The 22,155-nt window shown below is 46.7% G+C and overlaps 1 protein-coding gene across 1 annotated transcript in view; it reads left to right on the top strand.

Moving 5' to 3' along the window:
- The window catches only part of LOC119406149 (synaptotagmin-15), a 323,761-nt gene that overhangs the window by 189,579 nt on the left and 112,027 nt on the right, over positions 1-22,155 (top strand). The window contains exon 4 of the mRNA XM_037672960.2: positions 13,568-13,793. Within this exon, the coding sequence (XP_037528888.1) occupies positions 13,568-13,793 (226 nt within the window). The remainder of the gene's footprint in view (positions 1-13,567; positions 13,794-22,155) is intronic.

Raw genomic sequence — 22,155 nt, 5'->3', positions numbered from 1 at the left:
TATGCGCCACAGGTGATTGACAGTTTATATCTACCCAGGAACGGCGAGAACAGACATTGGTAATTTAAATAGGAGAGCGTTAAGAAAAATCGACATCGGCAACGTTGACCCGACGAATGGAAAGAATAAAAAAACTAGGATCCCAGCAGGAATCGAACTCAAGCATTCTGTGTGGCAATCAGGTATTCTACCACAGAGGCCTGGCAGGTCTATAAACTGGTTTGGAAAAACAACCTATGCAGGCATAATGTCGGTGCAACGTCACTTGTGGTTGTGGTGCTGGCTGTCTAATTTTATAAGAAATCAATAAGCGCTACATGCATATGTACTCCTACGATGCAGGCGTCATGTCAGGTTAACGTCTGTGGTTTCATTGTTGGCTCCGGTTTTACAGCAGTCTAATAAGTATTACATTTGTATTCCTATGATTCAGCAAGTTATATTTAAGCGTTGCTCGACACCGGAGGAACACATCATTGCACCGTAAAGTGCACTTCGTTTCGATAATACTGACGCATGAGCGCTAACGTGAGTGCTGACGTTACGACAGACCATAAGTTACCCTTTAAAAGCTAGTGCTGTCGACGTGCCTGGTAAGCCCACGATGGGCACACAACTACTGCACTTACAAAAACACCTCGATCCACCTCGTAACGCTTGGCCCAAAGCCAAAAAATGCAGCATAGAACTACTCGCTGACTGCTTCGCATGAAACCGATTCCCACAAGGCGTGATTATTTTTTATTTTTGTTAGGTGGTTACTTGAGTTACATATTTTACAGCGAAAGCTGTTATGAGATCATTTCACCGGCCGTTTTTGGCGCCGTAGTTGTCCGCCGCCGCCGCCGCCGGTGTCCGTAACCAGTATCGCTCGAAATAAGAAAAAAAACGAAATAAGAAAAAAATTGCAGGATGGAACGAGGTTCGAACCTGGGCCCTCTGCGTGGGAGCCCAGTATTCAACCTCAGAGCCATGCCGGTGCTTGAAACTGCTTTGCAAAAAGGTCCTATGCAGGCTTCATGTCGGGAAGTAACCACATTAGCATATGCAATATAGCGTGGTAGAAGAGTAAAATAAGCACCAAGCGTCGCACAAAGCGAATTCTGTAACCAGGCTTCACACAATGCGAATTGCGCAACGAGTAGGTTGTTGAATGCTTCCAACCCATTACAAAGGACTCTGCCATAATTCTTCATCGTCATCAGGCACAGCATCAACAAATTGCGCATAATGCCTTACATGGGTTTAGCAGGTACCAACGCTCTCCGTAGAATGACGAAAAATGGCACAGGGCCTGCTGCCCTACTTCACAAAAATTACAATGATTTATAGCGTAGTGGGTTCCTCGCAAGTGCATTTGTATTGGTTGTTGCCAAGGAAGCCAATAAGCGCATGATCCACTTCCTCGGGGTCTCAGTAAAATTTCAATGATTTATAGCGTAGTGGGTTCCTCGCAAGTGCACTTGTATTGGTTGCCAAGGAAGGCCATAAGCACATGATCCATTTCCTCGGGGTCTCAGTAAAGTTCTTCGCCCCCCCCCCCCCTCGTCTCTCTCCCACGTCAACGTATGTTATACAGCATGAGGGGAGAGGGAAATAGCGACCGGGCGTCACCCAATGCAAATTACATAACTGGTGGGCCGTTTAAAGATTCCAACCCATTACAAAGGGCTGAGCCATATTTCTTCATCGTCATCAGTCGTCGCGTCAACAAAGTGCACATAATGTCTTACAGACGTGTAGCTGGTGCCTCGCTTCTCAGCAGAATGACGAATAATGGCTTAGTAAGTGCTTCCCAATTTCACAAAATTGTGATTTATGGCGTAGTGGGTACCTTTCTAGTGTACTTGTATTGTAGTCCCAAGAGAGCTTAACGGGCTCTAGAAACGCCGCTCTTCCAGCTTTCGCAGTGACTGTGCTGCGGTTTCAGCGCAGGCCTGTCGTTTTTTATAGGTAACTGGAAAAACACCATCTTGTCAAAATAAAAGAACAAGAAAAGCAATGTATAAAGAGAGAAAGAATGAAAAGTTGCGGACTTACTTCGTTTTTTGTTTGATATCGTGAAAGCAGTCACCAACAGCTACACAGTTAAATTAATTCTGATTTCAAACAACTCTTTTAATTCGTATTATAAGGGGAAAACGGCTTGTTTATGGAGGGAATGTAATAAAGACTGTATTGAATTTTGTGTCTTATTATTTTTGTTACTACATATTTTGTCTTCTAAGCGAGAAGGAGTAGCCGGTGCCACTATAATGGCACCAACCTCTCCTATTTCACCATTTCAATAAAAAAAAAACTGAACTTGACTTTTCGTATATACAGTGCATTCTTCTCCCATTTGGGTCGTTTTAGCTTAGCCACTGTTTTCTCAGGTCGCTGTGTTGAGTCGTCTGTTCCATTGAAGAGCTCAATATGGTTCATTCTTACTGAAAAGCAATGAACCGTAGACTGTTGTAAGATTTACGGTGTTTAGTGGTGAACTTAAAGGGAAGTGTTGCCACTTGTCGTTCGTTTTCTTCAGCTCTGAAGTGTGGCTTGCCAAAAATTCTTTTCACGGTAGCAGGGGCACTATTGGTATAGCGGATGAGTTATGCATTAAAACAACTTTTCATTTCTCTTCAATGTCTATTTAAATGCTGCATAAACTAATGGCAAGCAGCAGAAAGGGCAGACGCTTTTCTCCCAAGGGGCGGTCCAGATAAAGCCGATAACTACGCTTCTTGTAATGTCATCGGTAATATTTCGCCCTTGCGGTGAGGCTTTCGCAACTGCTACCGGCACCAGCACTGTCATGACGTTTGGATGCAGTTTAGACTAAGGGAGGATAACAACTCCATAACGCACCATGGAATTCTCAGCCCCATATAAACGTGAATCGAGAAATCAATTATTTTTCATTATTTTTATGCCCTAGGACTCGTAATGCAACACGTATAGTGTATATTTAACTGTTCAATGCCGCCAAATAAAAGCGAAAGCATGAAATGACAGCGCTTATTGTCGTTTCATTCCTGATTTTGCTCATTTTACTCATTACTCATTTTGGCATCACTCAATGTATTTTCGCTTCATCTGCATCGCAGCGCGTTTGCCTTCAGGCCACTATTATCATTGTCCCTTTGCGAAAATGCGATAATAGGCAATTCAGCGTCGGAATTGAGCGCGTAACAACGGCAGGGCAGAAAGTGGCGTTCTTCAAAGGCGCGCGGTACGGGTTCTCTCGGCCGCACAATGCAGACGGTGCAGCCGGGAGCACCGTGCTGGGGAAATAAAGAGCGCGGAAAACAGAATTAATGACTCCCACGTCCGCTCGCCGCAAATTGGTTTGCTCACGCAAAGCAGTGGCATGTGTGCCGCCTCAGCGTGTGTGCCGCCTACTGCCGATCTCAGGCGCGCTTCGAGGCTACGGCGTTTGTATATAGTACGTCTTCCAAGCAACGCTGAGCTTGAGCGCGCGCCGTGCAGGCGTGGATGTCCCAAAAATCTCCTTCACACTTACACTGCTCATGTCGTTTACCGCGCGTAATTGCATCAGTGCGACCTTGTACGCGTTAAGCACACGCGTTAATCACAATGCAATATTTTACAAGACGTGACGTGCGTTTTCGACTTGAACCTCGCATCGAAATCTCAATACGCATGTGTACAACCAAATGGTTTGAAGAGAGAGATTCGGAACATGGTCGTTATTAGGCTACTGAAGGGTGGAAAGTGAAAAACAAATACGTGCTTGCAGACCTCAGAGTTGTGGTGGGAAAAATTCCGGCAGATCCCACGCATTCTGGGAGTCGATGTCATGCGGAGAAGTAGACGAGTAGCGCTACTTATACCACATTTTTTTTACTCCTTTGAGCCAAGCGTTGCGAGTCGGACCGACGTCTTTGTGCACATTTAGTGGTTATGGGTATATCGGGGACTTACCAGGCACGTCGATCATACTGGCGCCCAAAGGGTATGTTATAGTCTGACTTCGGTACTCACGGTCGAGCAGAGATATGAAAGCTCGATCGCACAGAGGTGCACGCACTAGTCTGATGTGCGTATTATAAGTGGCGTTCGTCGGCGTATTTCTCTGCGGGTCGAACAATGGTTGACTATAGCTTAGCGAGTCATATTAGTTCGTATGTAATGTTTATTAGATTTTTAACAAAGCGAATAGCCAACACTTCAACCACGATTGGCGTTGCCCCGACGTGGCGAGTGTGCAGGGTCTTTTGCAGAAGCAGTTTCAAGCACTAGCGTGGCTCTGTGGTAGAACACTTGAGTGCCACGCAGAATGCCTGGGTGCGGCTGCGGCTCTAGCCGTGATTTTTATTCTTTCCGTTCCTCTGATGTTCCCCTTTCCAACAACGTTGCTGACTACAGATTTTCTGCGGCACAAGCGTCCTCAACGCTATCCCGTGAAGATTTCCAGAGCCTCTTATCGTGGTTCCTGGGTTGATGATAAACCGGGAATCACCCGCTCTCTATACCCGTACTCGATGGGACGTGGTATGCCGTTATGTGCCACATATGACGGAGGGAAAGGGTTTCATGATGTACGCGACAAGTATATCACGCTATTTATGTAATGACCTGTTTATCGTTTCGTCCCATGCGAATTTTGGTATGTGTTGAATTAATGAGACGATCACGAGAGCGCCCAGACGTAGGCGGATGGACGGACGGACGGACGGACGGACGGACGGACGGACGGATGGATGGATGGATGGACGGACGGACGGGCGGACGGGCGGACGGATGGATGGATCCCACGCTTCGCCGTGTACGGGGAAAATGGGATCCTGGAGGTTGAGCCGACGCCGTGTGATTGGACCTTTAAATAGTGATGCAGAGCTATCGATCGTACTATTGATAGCTGAGTCACTATCGCACTAACGATGGTAAAAAATGCTATCGACAGCGCTATCGATGGTAAAAAATACTATCCACAGCGCTATCGATGGTAAAAAATCGCCGCGGGAGGCTGCCACGTGCCCGCGCGTTCGAAGCAAAAAAAAAAGTGCTCAAGGTCATGACGCGCACGTGATGCAACTTCTTTCCCCCGTGCAATCCCCCCCTTCCCTGCTTAGCTTCCTGAGCGCTCGTCGGGATGAGAGAAGAGAGAAAGCAATTACAGCATGCGGCATATCTCTAACTCCGCTCGTACTTGACGGATTATAAAAATTTTAGTCGCACGTGATCTAACGCATTCAATGTGGAATACGTCCGGTTTTCTGCATACCCGCCTTCACCGTCTGGATCCGTCACTTCAACTTCAAATTCCGTCCGGACTATCCCGAACCGAAACAACAGTCCTTTGCCGCCTGTGGCTTGGAGTGTCTTTCACGAACAGCTTTGCTTACCGAATCGCAATGGCAGACAGTGCTGCATGTGCTCACTGTGGCAGCGAGGAAACCATTGCGCACGTCCTGTGTCATTGTCCTCACTATTGCTCCCAAAGACAACAGCTCTCAGCAACGCTAGCACGCCTCGATGACCAGCCGCTTTCTGAACAATCAATTTTGGAGTGCTGGAACGTTCTAGCTTCCAACCAGAAAGCGACGAAGGCGCCACTGAAGTTTCTCCGCTCAACCGACCTCGCTAAACGACTATGATGCTCCCGTGCTTGAGTGTGTGTGCGTCTTTTTGCTCCTTTTTCCTTCCTTACTTTTCTATCTTCCTTACCCCATCCCCAGTGCAGGGTAGCAAACCGAAAAACTTCTGGTTAACCTCCCTGCCTTTCACTTAACCTTTCTCTCTCTCTCTCTAAAAATTTTTGCGGCAGTCTAATCGTGAGGCAATAAACTCCTTCAGTGAAGCGATTTGATAGTTACTTGGAAAACTGTTGCAGGGCATATTATGCTCTTGTGCAACCATACCTACATTATTGTTTATTGGTCTGCGGAATAGTGATACAAAACTATCGATGGTACTATCGATACTATCGATAGCTGAGTCACTATCGTACTATCGATGGTAAAAAAATACTATCGATAGCGCTATCGATAGTAAAACATTTGATGGTACTATTGATAGTATAAATTCAACAGCACGAACTCATTGCAGAATAAACTTGGTTCTCCGCGAGCATGGTACATAGTTGAGACGGAGGAGCAGGCTGAAGGGCAAGAAAGTTGACATGCTCGTGTTATTCACCTGACTGCTTTGCTGACACATGATCGTAAAGTCAAACTGTTGAGCTGTAGCGGAAAGGAAGGCGGTATACATGTAGTTGAACTGCGCGGCTTCAAATTTATATTACATTTTATGATTTCAAAATAAGAGAAATATCAAGAACTAAGTTTGTTAATTGTAAGGTGTAACTGGTTGCTTTTGGATGTGAATTTATTGATGATTCCGCCATTTTCCCTGCGGAAATAATTTATTTCTTTCGCCAAGAATTGCTCATAAATTATGCGAAGCTGATAGTAGGCTATCTCAAATATTTTGGCAATACGGCCGGCGAGCAACAGCATCATTATTCACACCACTACCGATAGTATTATCACGTGGTCATGACAGTGGCGTAGGCAGAAATTTTTTCGGGGTTGGGGGGGGGGGGGGGGCACGCTCTTGATCCGACGTGCGTTCCGGGCAGGTAAGTGTGGCCGAGCGTCTTTTTGTGCTCTGTATACCATGGTAGAAAAAAATTTCGGGGGGGGGGGGGCACGGACCCGGTGTGCCCCCCCCCCCCCCCCCCGGCTACGCCACTGGGCCATGACGGTGAAGAACGCTGCAGCAAGAGTAGGAAATACGGAGCTCTTTATTTGTGCGAACTTGTGCCCAGAAAATCAAAACTCAAAATACAAGTGATACACGCTGCGCAGTACATGATAGCGGCGACAACAGTCGTCGGCCGTCGAGTAACCTGATCATCGGTGGAACGCGTCGTCTTTTATACATCAGTCATCGAACCTTCCAGCGTTATCGCTAGTGATCAAGAAAGCTCTCGAATAAACTTGACTATTCGCGTCCGGCGTGTAATCTTAACAGAATGATCTCAAACAATCGTGAAGCTTCTCAAAGCGCGGTTTAAGTCAAACGTTGCTAACAGTCTTTGCGTGAGAAACCCGAATACATCAAAACAAAGCAATAAACATGCGTGGCAGTAATATCGCTAGTAATATTACCCATGGTACTACCGATTGCACTATCGATAGTTTGTCGATTGTAGTACTGTCGATACTTTGTCTGCACTATCGATAGTTTGAAAAAAAAAAGCTATCGATGCTATCGATAGTTTTTGGCCCTGGCTTCCTTATAGACGGCATCCCCCTGGGCTGATTCAACCACGGGAAATCGACAGTCGCCTTTTCCTGTCTCTCTTTCCCCTCACATCTTCGTCTCTCTCTCTCTCACTTTTCATCTTTCCTGTCTTCTCCTCTCAAAACCACGATATAATCACAACTCACACAGTAGCCTGTGGGGCGATTCTCGCTGCGATGCGCGAGGTCGCCTTATTAAACAACTTCCTTTTCCTCTGGGGCATGCCTCCTGAACACGAAGGAGCCCACATATTTTAACCTCACGAACAAATTATACTCTGCCATAGATCTTAATATTTCATCGCAGACGCTTTTATCTTACTTTCAGTGGAATGTTCTTAAAAACCCGTATGGGAATGACTCCTTTCCAGTAATCCTGAGTACGTGGAACCAAAATCAGCTGCCTCCGCAAGTCCCTCGATGGACGGTCGACTCAGCCAGTTTGTAAAAGTACCGAACCCTTACTCACGTGACATGGGCTGAGATGTCCGCTCCAACCATAGAAGATGCTGTAAAGTATTTCACAGCTCTTATATTATATGCTGCTTCTAAAAGTATTCCCGAAGCGACCAGAACAGGTTCCAAACGGCGTGTTCCCTGGTGGAACGATGAATGCAGAAATGTGGGCAAAATGCAAAACAAAGCGTGGAGGTTGCTCCGTGACTTCCCGGCAGCGGAGATTTAAACAATTTTAAACATGTAAAATCCCAAGGAAAGGGGACACGTCGGCAGGTTCCAAGAGAGAGTTGGCAGAAGTTTTTGTCTGGTATCAACTCCGTACATTCCGTGTTCCTGTCAGCAACGTTCTATCACGTCCATTTGTTCAGGAGATTGGAGTACCACAGGGTGGTGTGCTCAGTTGCACAGTTACTATTATAAAAATTAATTCCTTGCATCTGTGTATCCCACGCAATATGTTCTATTCAACTTATGTCGATGATATACAGGTACGATTTAAACCCTGCAATCTCGCAATATGCAAACACCACGGTTGAGCTTGGTCTTAATAAGGTGTCTAAATGGGCCGACGAGAAAGGGTTCTGCCGTAATCCACCATAGAGCACCTGCGTCCTTTTCTCTAGAGAGGCCATGCACCTCGATACAGATCTGCAAGGTCATCCGCTGCCTGTAAAAGCAGAGCACAAATTCTTAGGTGTAATTCTAGACACGAAACTATCCTTTGTACAACACATAAAATACCTGAAAAACAAGTGCATGAAAACTATGAATATTCTGAAGGTTTTGTCGCGTAGAACATGCGGAAGTGATAGCATATGCCTCATGAATCGGTATAAGAGTCGCATACGCCTAGACTACGGGGCCATAGTTTACCAGTTTGCCACACCGAGCGCATTCAAGATGCTGGACCCCGTCCACCATCTAGGCATCCGCCTTTCTACGGGCGCCTTTCGGATAAGCCCCGTAGACAGCCTTTACGTGGAATCAAATGAGTGGTGCAGAAATGCAACATTTCCTTCGTATATTGCCACGTGAACTTCTTTTTGTATTTCCGTGTAACCGATTCGTTACTCGTATAGCCACTGCATTTCGCAAACAGCGCCCGAATGTCTGGGAAGCTTCAAGATTATTTTAGAATCTTCTGATAGGCTTGAGCGCACAAACGCGAACAGTTTGTTTTGGAACTAGTGCAGTCACCAGAGTTAAGACTCGAATGTTCGATGCCACATGTATAAATGCCGGCGCGCCTAGCCGCAGTTTGGTTGCAGTAAAGGTGAAGGGTTCCAGCAAATTACAATGCGAGCACACGAAGGGACGCACAGGACAAGGCCCAGCCTTGTCCTGTGCGTCTCTTCTTGTGCTCGCGTTTGTAACTTGCTGGAACCCTTCACCTTGCCATCATGTACCAACTGGCCCAGAAATCCACACTGCTAAAGTAGTTTCAGTGAAGTTTATCCCCTCCCCCCCCCCCCCCTGCCCCGCCACGGTGGTCTAGTGGTTATGGCGCTCGGCTGTTGACCCGAAGGTCGCGTGATCGAATCCCGGCCGCGTCGGCTGCATTTTCGATGGACGCGAAAATGTTTGAGGCCCGTGTACTTAGATTTAGGTGCACGTTAAAGAACCCCAGGTGGTCGAAATTTCCGGAGCCCTCCATTACGGCGTCTCTCATAATCATATCGTGGTTTTGGGACGTTAAACCCCAGATGTTATTGTGATTATGAAGTTTATCCCCCCCCCCCCCGCCCCCACCGTCCCCAGGTTGCTAGCATTCACAACGGGAGATGACAGCTCGTGTTTCACTGCGCGTTTTATCACGTGTTCCATCAGATTGCGTTTCATCACGCGTGCTCAAGGTCATGACGCCCGATTATGTAACTTCTTTTCCCCGTGCCATCCCTCCCTGTGTAGCTTCCAGCGCGCTCTTTGGGGGCGAGAGAAGAGAGAAAGCGCTCGTTCTTGACAGATTCAAGAGATCTTTGCGGCAACCGATTCGTGAGGCAATAAACTGCGATACTGAGGTCATTCCAGGATTACTTGGGCATGATGGCTGCTATAAACTTGTCATACTACACCATACAGGACAAAAACAACGGCAGTGCAACCCACCCTCTTACTTTTTTTTCTGTTTCTATCTCCTGCAGAACTAATAAAAACACTTTGCAGCCGGTAGAGAGCACGCCCAGCATAATGTCTTCTCGGGCGCTGTCCCGCTTTACTCATAACCGAGGGGAAAAAAGACACAAAGAGCGCTTGCTTCATCTGTTATCATTACTGTTGTCGGGACCTGGAAGGGCATTTCGTATGCACACCTGCTTGTAGAAGTCGGCGCGAAGACGCGCACTAAGTATTTATAAAGCAACGTAAACGACGTCTCTGCAATGCCGGCTATGCTCGTTGTACGTGCCACCTGCTCCGAAAAAGCTGTTCTCCTCATAACCGCCGGAATCGGACGCAAAATTGAATTTTGGTGGCAGCGAGAGAATGAGCCCGAGTGAACTAAGCGGATGGGTTGGTTTAACGGGATTGCGTTAGAGAGCTCATTTCTCCGAAATTCCGGTGTCGTCGGCGTCTTTGGTTGTGAGCGAAAAATCAAGCTTGCTCGTGAGCGAAAATTCGAGGTAGATGCAAATAAAGAAATAATAAAAACATCTTCGGTTAAAGTGGGATCGGGGATTCGAACGTGCAACACCTCGCTCCACGGAGCGATGCATTTAGCCGCTCGGCCACCACGCATATATCCTCTAGCATACTAACGGCGATCTATTTATATACACCATTTATCGTTGGTGGTACGCGCATCTCGAAGGTTATTCAGAGGCTTGACACAAAGCCCGCGAGATGGTACAAAGTACCTACGGGCGCGCTTTCTGTGTTCTGTCGCGCCGCATGCATATATATATAGGAGCCGGCTGTGTCCGCACTTTGGCTTTCCTTGCGGCATGGTTTAGGTGTCTACCGAGAAGCGAAGCCAGGAGAGCGATTGGGAAGGCGATACGAACACGGTCCGATTGCGCTGTCGCGTTCTACTCTTGAAAGCGAAGCGCAAGCGTCCTCCAAGTTCTTTTGCTTCGCTCGTGGGCTTGACTTTTACTTCGCATTTGTCGCATTCCTTCCGACCACTGTCTCACATGACTTGTTACAGGATATTAGTGATGCGATTACTTTTACTGGCGAATCTTGATAACAACGACGGACATCAGAACTTGCAAAATATTCGAAATTGCCGTGATTACCGAAATGCCACTATTTTACTTGAATAGTTTGCAGGTATATTGTAATTGGAGAATTCAAGTCAGCTACTTCTAAAGAGAGTCTGAAATAGGCTCATTGCCTATAAACACTGCGGCAGCGCCTTCGTCGTCCTCTGCTGCGGTGGCTAGCATCCGATCTCCAACTGTAGGAGAGTAAACCAGATTTCCGCTCAGGCTGATCTTCCACTTTTTCGTCATTTCTTTTGTCTTTGTCCCTTGACAGAAACATGAAAGTGCTGAGAAACTGCAGCGAAAAGTAGATATTGTTATTCTAAGTTTTTTGCTTGTGCACCTTGAAAGAATACAGCATTGGGAAACTTAACTTTATGAAGCAATGCACTTCACGGCGCAATTCAAGCTCGTATTTCTTGACACCAGTGCGCCCAGCCACGGTGGTCTTGTGGTTATGGCGCTCGACTGCTGACCCGAAGGCCGCGGGATCGAATCTCGGCCGCAGCGGCTGCATTGTCGATGGAGGCGAAAATGTTTGAGGTCGTGTACTTAGGTTTAGGTGCACGTTAAAGAACCCCAGGTGGTCGAAATTTCCGGAGCCCTCCACTACGGCGTCCCACATATCGTGGTTTGGGACGCTAAACGCCTGATATTATTGAAACCAGTGCAAAGCACAAAGTTACTCGAAAACAGCAATACTTCGAGAATGCCGGCGTAATTCAATTATATAATATCATAACCTACCAATTAATTGAATGTCGCGCAATGAAAACATATACTTAATGATTCTACATCAAAAATCGCATTGGTGATTGGCCTTTGCTTGGTCAGGAAAAATTAATTTTATCACGAATGCGGGTCCTGGATTCTTGCTATCGTCTTCGTATACCTATTCTATAAATTTCTGTGACAAGTGTTAAGCCTACAGTAAGCAAAATAGAAGGCGCATTAAAAACGCCGTACGCCAGAATTGTTCGTAAGACAAATAAAAAATCAGCCAATAGTGATGCTGGGCACATTATTAGGGAAGCCGGTTTACCAAGTTCAGAAAGCTCTTCCAAACGAAAATATTTGCGAATTCGGCCCATTCTGCGCTGAATAACGCGTCGTGTAATATTGAACTATCGCGTTGGCTTGAATCCGGCCATATTCGTATTTAAGCTATTTAGTATGTGTACACGACAAACTTCGCCGACAAAGTTTAATGAGGCACGGTAGACCAAAAACGGGATTTTGTAGCACATGGAGCTACAGCCCTGTGGTGTCTGTCATCAGCTTTACGTCGTTGGCCACGAGACCAACTGTATCTAAAATACGACAAACTTATCAGCAGTTAAATGACAAAGGGCATGACATAACGTTGCACGTGTCTTTACTTTTCGACTTGGTGCGAGCTTCACTGGGAGGGATATTTGAGCGACAAATGTTTCTATATAGTGTAGCGTTAGCGGGCAAGTCATTCTGTAACTCCCTTTTTTCTTGAAGCTTTACGCAAACACTGGGAATCTAATGGTGAGTACAGGCGCAACCAAAAGGGAGCAACCGTTCCCGTAAAATCCAATGGCATCACTCATTTAAGCATTTAATTATCTGATATATTATTTGCGACATTCTACGTTTCTGATTGGTCCAAAAAACTGGCGACTAGTTGAGTCGTCAGTATACATGCATCGTCGGCGTTGTCGTAATCCCAAGCTTCTCATGCTTGATGCACTTGACTGAAAGGGTTGTTGGCCACTAAGTGACCGCACGAATTTCTGTTTCCGAGGCCACTGTGCCATCAACGGCAATAAATATGTCGATAATGCTGCTAGGAATGCTCATGCAAATGGCGTGCAGGAAGCCATTCGACTGTCAAGAACGGACGCAGCAGCAAAGATTCGCTCGCTGGTGCGTGATTTCATACATTCGATGTGGAATACGCCCGGCTTTCTGCATACCCGCCGTCATCGTCTGGACCCGTTATTTCAAATTTAAATTCAATCTGGACTATTCCGATCCGAAACAATCGTTCCCTGCCGCCTGTGGTTTGGAGCGTCATTCACGAACAGCTTTGCTTACCAAATCGGAATGGCAGACACCGTTGCTTGGGATAACTGGGGCAGCGAGGAAACCATTGCACACATCCTCTGCCATTGTCCTCCCTACTGCTCCCAGATATAGTCACTCTCAACAACGTTAGCACGCCTCGATGACCAGGCGCTTTCCGAGTAATCAATCTCGGAATGCTGGATCATTCGAGCTATACTAACCAGAAAGCCACGAAAGCGCTGCTGAAGTTTCTGCGATTAATCGGCCTCGTTGAACGACTTTGACACTCCCTCGTGTGCGCGTGTGTGTTCATTTACCCTCTCTTTCTTTCTTACCTTTCTCTCTCCCCTTCCCAAGTATAGTGTAGCGAACTGGACGTAGCCTATACGTCCGGTTAATTGTCATGCCTTTCGTTTAACCTATATCTCTCTCTTCATATAATGCAGAAAGCAATGTGACTTACAGAAGTAGATGAGCGCATCCTTATATTTACTTCACGTACTAATATAGCGTTGCCAACACATTTCCTTCGCACCTTTAAACTGCCGCCTCTCCCACATTCCCCTCCATAGAGGAAAAGTGGAACTGAGAGCGTTCCGCTTTCTCTTGCTTGGTGTAACGCAGCCACTTCGCTGCTGGGTGGCCTGAACCCCGAGCTGTACCGCGTGACGGCGGACGACGGCGCCGACGACGGCGAAGAGCGCAGCTTCCCGGAGAGCCACCGTGGCCGCATTTGGTTTTCGCTGCAGTACGAGGACCCCCGCGAGAGCCTCGAGCTGCGCGTGATCAAGGCACGCAACCTGCCCTCGCGCGTCTGCGGATCAGTCAACTGCTGCGACCCTTTCGTCAGGTGAGCGCTTCCGCACCACGATGGCCGCCAAGAGTCGAGTGTGTTGAAGTACAGAATCCAGTGCATCGTTTTATTTTTTCGCTTGCCTCGATTGATTCGGCTGTGCCGAGACGTGGGCGACACGTATACCTGCCTCGTTATGCTGCTGATAACGCATGCAAACGTTTGCTGCAAGATAAAAAAAGGGACATAGAGCGAATTATGCAGTGTGTCGGCACCGCAAAGGTCACCTTATACGATGGCGGCGTGGTAATGCCTTCCAGGCTTTTGCTCGTTCGCGTGTGCTAGCGATCATTTATATTTATTTGTTTATGGGTTGATGATTCTGCATTTCGCCTGATTGCCAGCGTAGCCGTGGCCAGCGTAGCCTGAACAGCTTACTAAAGCCATATTCAGTGCCTTAAATCAGCAGAAAAAAAGTATGGTCGACAGAGTTGAACATGATACAAGACATTCTAAGCACATTAATAAATGAACCATTAATGTACAGAAAGCAGGCAAATGCTGTCCATCATACAACAGACGTTCTGTGGTTCGGCTGAAGGAGTCTTCGTCTTCGTAATATACGATGTTGGCAGCTCGACACTCCTAGAAACGAATGTTAGAAGAAAAATATCAATTTAGGTATGAGAGTACGTATTTTCTATACGTAATTAGTAGTTGATCTGGTCTTCGAAATATGGATGTCGGTGACTGCAAATTACCTTTTCGGTGTTGCGCGGTTGCGTGCAGGCAAAATACCTCTCGGAAATACTATTTAAGAAATTCAGACGGCACGAGAGGGTGGTCACTTAATACATATTTTAATCTTCGTAGTGCTACTCAAAAAATAATTAGTACGCATCGCAAAGAAAGACGCACAGCTTTGTGCTGCTTCTTACACGTCTACGCACATCACTCGCACACTCAAGAACGGGTCAGAAATGGTTCTGATACGAAATTATTTTTCTAGCGGCATCGTATCGTAAAATCTTGCCATCAAAGTTACAAATTTACTACATACTGAGCTTTGCCAAACTCCGATAGTTGGATTCGGATCGCGATAGTTGGAGAAATGTTAGTATGTTAGTTTACCTTTTCTCTGTGTCACCTTGTGCTTGAAGTTAGCCGCGTTCCCCGTAGTCGTCAGTGCAAGTCTTTCTTTGAGAAAATACTGGTTGTACAGCAAAGCGACGCAGTAGTAGAAAGAAGTGCTCAACGCTGCGACAGAGTGTAAGTTAAATCGAGCGGTAATAATTACAAATGGCCCTGCACGCTACAAAAGCGACATAACTGTCATTGTGTCACGCACCAAAGGAGAAAATGATGTGGAAGCAGAAATGGAGATAGCATACGCTCATGGCATATCGAACGCGGCCATTAACAGGAAAAAGCGGCCCGTGGCTCAGCTGCATGTACGCAGGGCCGTACCCGGCGATGTCGTCCCTAAAAACCACGTTCGCTTGGCATACGCGCGTGACACGTACTATATCGACAGCGAAGTGGTACATGCGGGACTGAGATATGTCGGTTGTTCTTGCTTTCTCTTTTTCTTACAAGTAGCGTACTGATGGGAACTCCGCTGAGTCGATACCGGCAACCACTTTCAATTTCACTTCCAGTCGTGGGGGAATACGAGAAAAAAAAGAGATCTATGTAGTCCGTTCGTGTGTCCGTTGTTTCGTCCATGACGTTGGCGGATTGCTCGAGGTTGCTTTAACGACATATCGAATTCCGTGAATATTGAACAGCAGGCGAGCGTACGCGCTGCGTTGTGTGATCGATGAAAAATCAACGGAGAACAAGATAGTTCCAAGGCGCACACAATAGAAAATCCAGCGCAATTTACGTAAGCTCGAGTCACAGTCGTAGGCTGGCTTGTGTGAGCCTGAATCTATAGATATTACAAGCCTTTATCGTACGTATATACGAGTACGAGCCCCGCGTCATTGCAAGGCAAGCAGTTGCCGCGGCGCGGTATCCAATCGCGCTAACGTCTCTTTTATATCGATCGCTAAAAACAAGGAATTTCGAAGCCGTGATGTTGGAACAGTGCGTCTACGTACGTGTGCTGAATTCACCAAGCATCTCACGTCCTTGAAAGTCGTGTTTCCACTGGTTTTTTTTTCTCCCCAGAGGATTTCGCTGCGAGGACTTCGTCCAAATTTAGGCTTTCCATACAGGACAGCGAGCGCACACGACGAACCATATCGTCCAGATGATCGAGCAGAGACTTCTGCACCGCATCTTTCGTGGCGCCTTTCACGTACATGCTTGCATTGCATTACATTCTTGCAAGTATACACAGTAGCGCATGACAAACTGCTCAGACCAGCTTTCACTACCGAAAATATGCACAGTCGCTAGCCACATCGGGGGCCCTGCAACTCAGCGCCGCAGATGCATGCACACAACGCCTCATAAATGAATGCTATGCTTTTAACGGCACCACGTGACGCAGATGGCTAATATGATGAAAAATGTTGCCTATATGTATACGCACGCCAAGCTACTCTCATTTTACCACAATACACGCAATGCCTCGCTTCCTGATACTTCCAGGCATCCGCACGCGCAGACGCTCGGCATGTAACCACATGAGCACAAGTTATATATATATAACCGCTTGCTTACCTCTACCACATGATTTCCACATTGACGTACGCAATTTCGCTACAGCTTTAGATCCGATACAAAGCAACACAACAGGGGCCACAATGCGGACGCATGTTAAAACGAGGCGAGGATGGCGTCGAGAGCAGTAAATAAAAATGCTTCTTTAGTCCAGGAAATCTGGGCTGAACAAACAGCGGACGTTCAATTAGACCTACACTGTCAGTACTAGAGCAGACCCGTCAGACTAAATGTTTCGAATAAGAAGGAAGAAAACTGAAGGGAGAAGGCAGGGAGGCCAACCAGAAGCATGCCCGGTTCGCAAATGTTTCGCAATGTTGTCACATTTACTACTGACGACAAACGGTGAGAGGAAATGGCCGTATGTGCTATATTGCACGCTTCTGATATCGATCTCATAGCTTTATGTGAACACTGACTCGCTTTGCGCGGGAGGTTTAACAGCGACAGAAAAATTCTGACTTGTCAGAGGTTCTGCGTTGCCGTGGTTGCAGTATCTGGAAACATGGAGATGTTTCAACGACATTTCAGTCGTGGCTCCCTGTGTTTGTTTCGCCTTATACGAAAATTGGATTTCCGGTGTTGACGTTTAAAAAATTTTTCATTGTTTAGGCAAGAGTAGCTAGTGCTGTCGAGCGACTGAGTAAAAATTTTTTCGGTGGTCTCCAGAATGATCCTTTAAGGTCAGAGCACTGCCGGAAAGACAGAGGGGGATGAACACATCCGGTACGCTGTACCCCTCCTTTACGTAGCAGGCCAGTAAATGAATAGACTTTTATATATGTCAATGTAGAAATAGCGCCTCAATTCAACCTGTAAGAGGAGCGAGCTCCGAGAAGAATGAACCGTGCGAAATTCAAGTCGTGCCATCTGTCCGGGTCGGATGCGCTGTCTCCAGAAAATTGAGATCCCTCGGAGCAGGCTGGGCTGGGCGAAATTGACATGTTGTAAAATGGAACTCGGAGAGTCGTGTGTGTGTGTGTGTGTGTGTGTGTGTGTGTGTGTGTGTGTGTATATATATATATATATATATATATATATATATATATATATATATATATATATATATATATATATATATATATATATGAACGGCTCTATTACTGTTTCGAGAAAACGTACAGTGCGTTGCCCCTGCAGTTCTCTCGCATCTATAAAACGACTATGATTAACAAACGTAAGAAGTGCATCGGCATGTCCAGGATGAAAGAAGGAACGAGAGAGAGAGAGAGACAACTCTACTGAAGTTAACACTGTTTGGATGATGTGGATGGAACCCTCCTTGGATGAGAGTCGATGAATTACCTTTTCGTGGGTTTGCTTATCTCCATCCACAACAGTATAAAATACTGCAAAATGCCCTTGTGCAGTGCAATAACCTTATCCGCTCATGGTGATTTCAATTCTAGACATTACATGAATAGTCCCACAATATTAAAAAAAACGAAATAACCAAGAACAAGGTTGTGCATTGAACGCTGGCTTCTGTAGTTTCGAAGTAATTTCCACGAGGTGAGGTCGAATGCGGAGTGTATGTAGTATCGTGCAAAAAAAGTTTCACTAAGCGTCTTAAGCGTGTGGCTTGATAACTTTGCCTTGCTCTCAAAATGTGAAGGCATTGTAGCCGAGAGAGGAAAAGGAAAAGATGGAGAAAGCTGCTTCTTACGACTTAGACCAATGCGCCACTTTATCGTCAACAAGGCTCAGCGGATGTAAAAGCAGGAAACTTTCCTTGAAGCCTTTTACAAGCATCGTTCACATTTCTGTTGTTGTCACCAATAGTTATTTGTTCGGAAGAGTTGTTTAGACCAAAAGGTGACATAAAAGCTTCCGTTGTGCACCCACCTGCAAACATTATTAATCGATAATTACAAATAAGACTAAAAATACTTGTGAGTACAAGCTATTTCCCTGATTAAAAGCAGCTGAAGATAACTTCAATAAACGCGTCCCTCGAATCGTGGCCAAACCCCTGTTGTGTTAAGCGCCGTGAATTAAATAAGGAAAAACAAGCAAGCACACAACGCACATTACGATGGAGAACAAGCCATGGTAGCAGCACTAAACTTTGCTGAAAAAAAGCAGGCCATTTGCTCGTCGTCCTGGTCGGATGAAGTCCCACTTCGACATGCCACGAATTAATTTTTTTTTAGTTATTGCCGTTGTAGTTTGTTTTTCCAACATTGCAACGGCCACCATAATGTTGTTCTTTTTTTTTTACGGAAGTAGAAGTCCGCTTTTTAAGCGCGTGCAACATAAAATAGAACAAAGCTGCACGTTTCATCCGGGTTCTTTACGGTTTCGTTCGTCTTTAGAGCCCTGTTGGCGTGCCGTGATGGCCTGTCGTGATGGCGTGACACGATATATGCGAGTTCGCTAAAAACTGTGAAGCTGAGATGTACCGCGTGTATCTGAATGCTTTTTCGGATACAGTAGGTAAAAAATGCCAGTTTCGACGCAAGGGCGAAGCAATGAATGCGATAGCAACAAATTGGAATGCCACACGACGAACGGCAAACATCTGAAAACTTGCTGCGCGCTGCTCAAACACAAAAGGCGCACAAAAAAAAAGACACAAAGGGCGAGCGCGAACTAAATGCTGTCACGGCTCGACACTTGCAGGATGCTGCTCAAACACAAAACAGGATACATGAAAAGAGCGCACAGGTATACACAGGACGAGCGCGAACTAACTTCAACTAGCCTTTACTTTGGCTCTTCTAGCTAGCAGCTCACTCCTTTAGCTAACGCGGTCGCTGCAGCGAGCGAAGTGACCTTTGAGCGGTATTTATCTTCAACGCAAACTTTGCGGTGAAAGCACAAGACGTACAAACCTCCCGCCTCAAGAGATAAGCGCGCGAGCACGGGCGACCACGTCCTGTATGACAAAGTACAAGCCGGAGGCGCACATCCCAACTCCGGCGAAACACAAGAGAGTTTTATAATTGGGGAACCAAGGAGCTAAGGGACCCCAAAAAACTTGCAAGCCACCAGGGCGCATGCGCAGAACCCAAGGCACTCTTCGGCTCTTGCGCTGGAGTTGTCACAAAACCCAAAAAATCGAAAACTAGCGTGGGTCGCCATCGAGACGACACAAACGCAGCGCGGGCAACGACGCAGCATGGCCCGTGTCTCGCAAAATTTTAATTACGCCACGTGTGGCGTCCCCTGCGTTTGACCCAACGCCGCCTGCGTTTGATCCAACTCTCAAATGCTGCTGCTCCTCCGAACACAACAGCAGCCTACCTAATGCAGCTACTAGCGGGGCGACGGCCTTTAAAGCGCACCCTTCGCGTGATGTCGCGGTTGAGAATGAACACACTGAAGCACCTCCGAGATCTGCAAACCGCCAGTGGCGCAGATATTGTACGCGCTCCTAAATCGAACGCAGGCGGTCCGTTCTATCCAGCCGCACGTGACTGGTCAATGTGAACCGTGACGGTCGTCACGGCCCTCTTATCGGGTGTGGCTAGATAGAAAGGACCTCCTCCGTTCCATTTAAGAACGCGTACAAAATCGCGCCACTGGTGTATATAAAGAGCTCGCCGTTAGTGTGCTGGAGCACGGCCGCTGGATTATCCAGCGGCCGTGGCTGGAGGTGAAAATGCTTGAGGCCCGTGTACTCAGGTTTCGGTGCACGTCCGCCGCGGTGGTATAGCGGTTACGGTGCTCGGCTGCTGACCCGAAGGTCGCGAGTTCGATCCCGGCCGCGGCGGTCGCATTTCGATGGAGGCGAAATGGTAGAGGCCCGTGTACTTAGATTTAGGTGCACGTTAAAGAACACCAGATGGTCGAAATTTCCGGAGCCCTCCACTACGGCGTCTCTCATAATCATATCGTGGTTTTGGGACGTTAAACCCCAGATATTATTATATTATTAGATTTCGGTGCACGTTAAAGAACACCAGATGGTCTAAATTTTCGAAGCCCTCCACTACGGCGTCGCTCATAGTCATATCGTGGATTTGGGACGTTAAACCCAAACAGTTATTATTAGCTATCAGCAACCAAAACTCGACCAGCATCCCTTGTTCGCGGGGCTTTCGCTCTTTCTTCAATGGCTTTGGCTTCCGACGGCGCGGTGCCATCAGCGCTCTACCTACTGAACGTCATAATGGCGCGCAGTGGGAAATACGTTCGGGATGTTCACGTCGACATCTCTACTTGTGGTTTCGGTACTTACAACAGGCAAAGTTTGTCCCGCAACTTACGGTTAAGTTGACATTAAGTTTATGTGCTGCAACGGCACGCACTATATAGCTCTAGCTCTACCCGTTTAGCTCCTTCAAATCTAGAAGTACATTTACAGCGCAAATGCAAAGACGCACCACGAAGAAAGAAACGACAGACACAAACGCTGTGTGTTTTCGTTTCTTTCTTTATGGTTCGTCTTTGCATTTGCACTATAAATGTACATACTTCTAGGATTATGAACCAACTAGGCCCAAAAGAAGTTTTTTTGAAGCTCCTTCAAAGTGTAGTTAAAACCTGAATAGAGATTCCTCCTGCCAGTACGGGCCCAGTCGTGTTGCTTAAGCGACGACGGACGCCGCTTTGCAATGTTTATCATTCTCACCGCCTCTGCGACCAACCGCTGAGCGGCGACATGCCAGTTTTCCGTTTGTTTTCACGGAATGGCTTAGCACGTTCGCAAACATTCCTAAACTGCGAAAGCGACGAGCGCCTACGTTCGCCCTGCACGTCTATTTGCGTTCCTGTGGGTCTCTGTGGACATAATGTTCTTTTTATAGAAACAAAAAGAAGCCCTGGAATGTGAAGACGCGCACTACGGTAGCTGTTAGCAAAAATTCAATGGCGCCACGATCTTACGTTGCGGAGGCGCTGGAAAAGCTAGTCTAAGCAACGGCCGACGAATACCGGAGACACCAAGCTGGGGCCTAATTCTCAGTTTTTCGTTCGTGAGTACTCTGTTACATTTTCCGGTAGGCTTCGCTAACGCTACGTCCAGCATCGGGATTGGCTGAAGTCTTCTCTTGAGAAAAATTCCAGGGAAAGATGTTATTGTGAATACGGGCAATGATGTTTTATGTGTATACTTTTAACGCAGTGACATTTCAAGAACTTTCTATAAGTAAGACACCATAAACATTATCGTTCCATTCGCTTTTTTGGTCTTTGATCAAAATAATTTTACTAATATAACAATTGCTGGGGCTTAACGTCCCAAAACCACGATATGATTATGAGAGACGCCGTAGTGGAGGGCTGCAGTAATTTCGACCACCTGGGGTGCACCTAAATCTAAGTACACGGACCTCAAGCATTTTCGCCTCCCTCGAAAATGCAGCCGCCGCGGCCGGGATTCGATCCCACGACCTGCGGGTTAGTAGTCGAGTACCATAACCACTAGACCACCGTGACGGGTAAGATGGGAAATAGGATCTTGCTCTGGTGGTATCTGCAATGCTTCCCGATACATCATCGTTTGGCTGGATAAATATGCGTCCTTCGAAGAAAAGCTTACGCATGCGTGACACAAAGGCATATATGTAGGTGCGCCTCGTGTCTGCTTTTTCTTGCTACTCAGTGACAGGCTATTACTAAACCTTCAACCAGTCTGTACCAAGCCACAAAAAACAGGGCGCATAGAGGAATGGCTATTCACCTGTGGCAATATTTTTCTTTTCTAATTGCTATCTTGGAGCCAGTATGTATTTGAATACATGAACGCTTGCCACAATAGAAAAGTGTGAGTGACAACCTTTCACTTGAATAAATGTTATTAGGC

The sequence above is a fragment of the Rhipicephalus sanguineus genome, chromosome 1, assembly GCF_013339695.2.
Source record: "Rhipicephalus sanguineus isolate Rsan-2018 chromosome 1, BIME_Rsan_1.4, whole genome shotgun sequence".
Classification (NCBI taxonomy): Eukaryota; Metazoa; Arthropoda; class Arachnida; order Ixodida; family Ixodidae; genus Rhipicephalus; species Rhipicephalus sanguineus.
The sequence above is the reverse complement of the archived record's forward strand: the minus strand, read 5'-3'. Positions and strand labels throughout refer to the sequence as shown.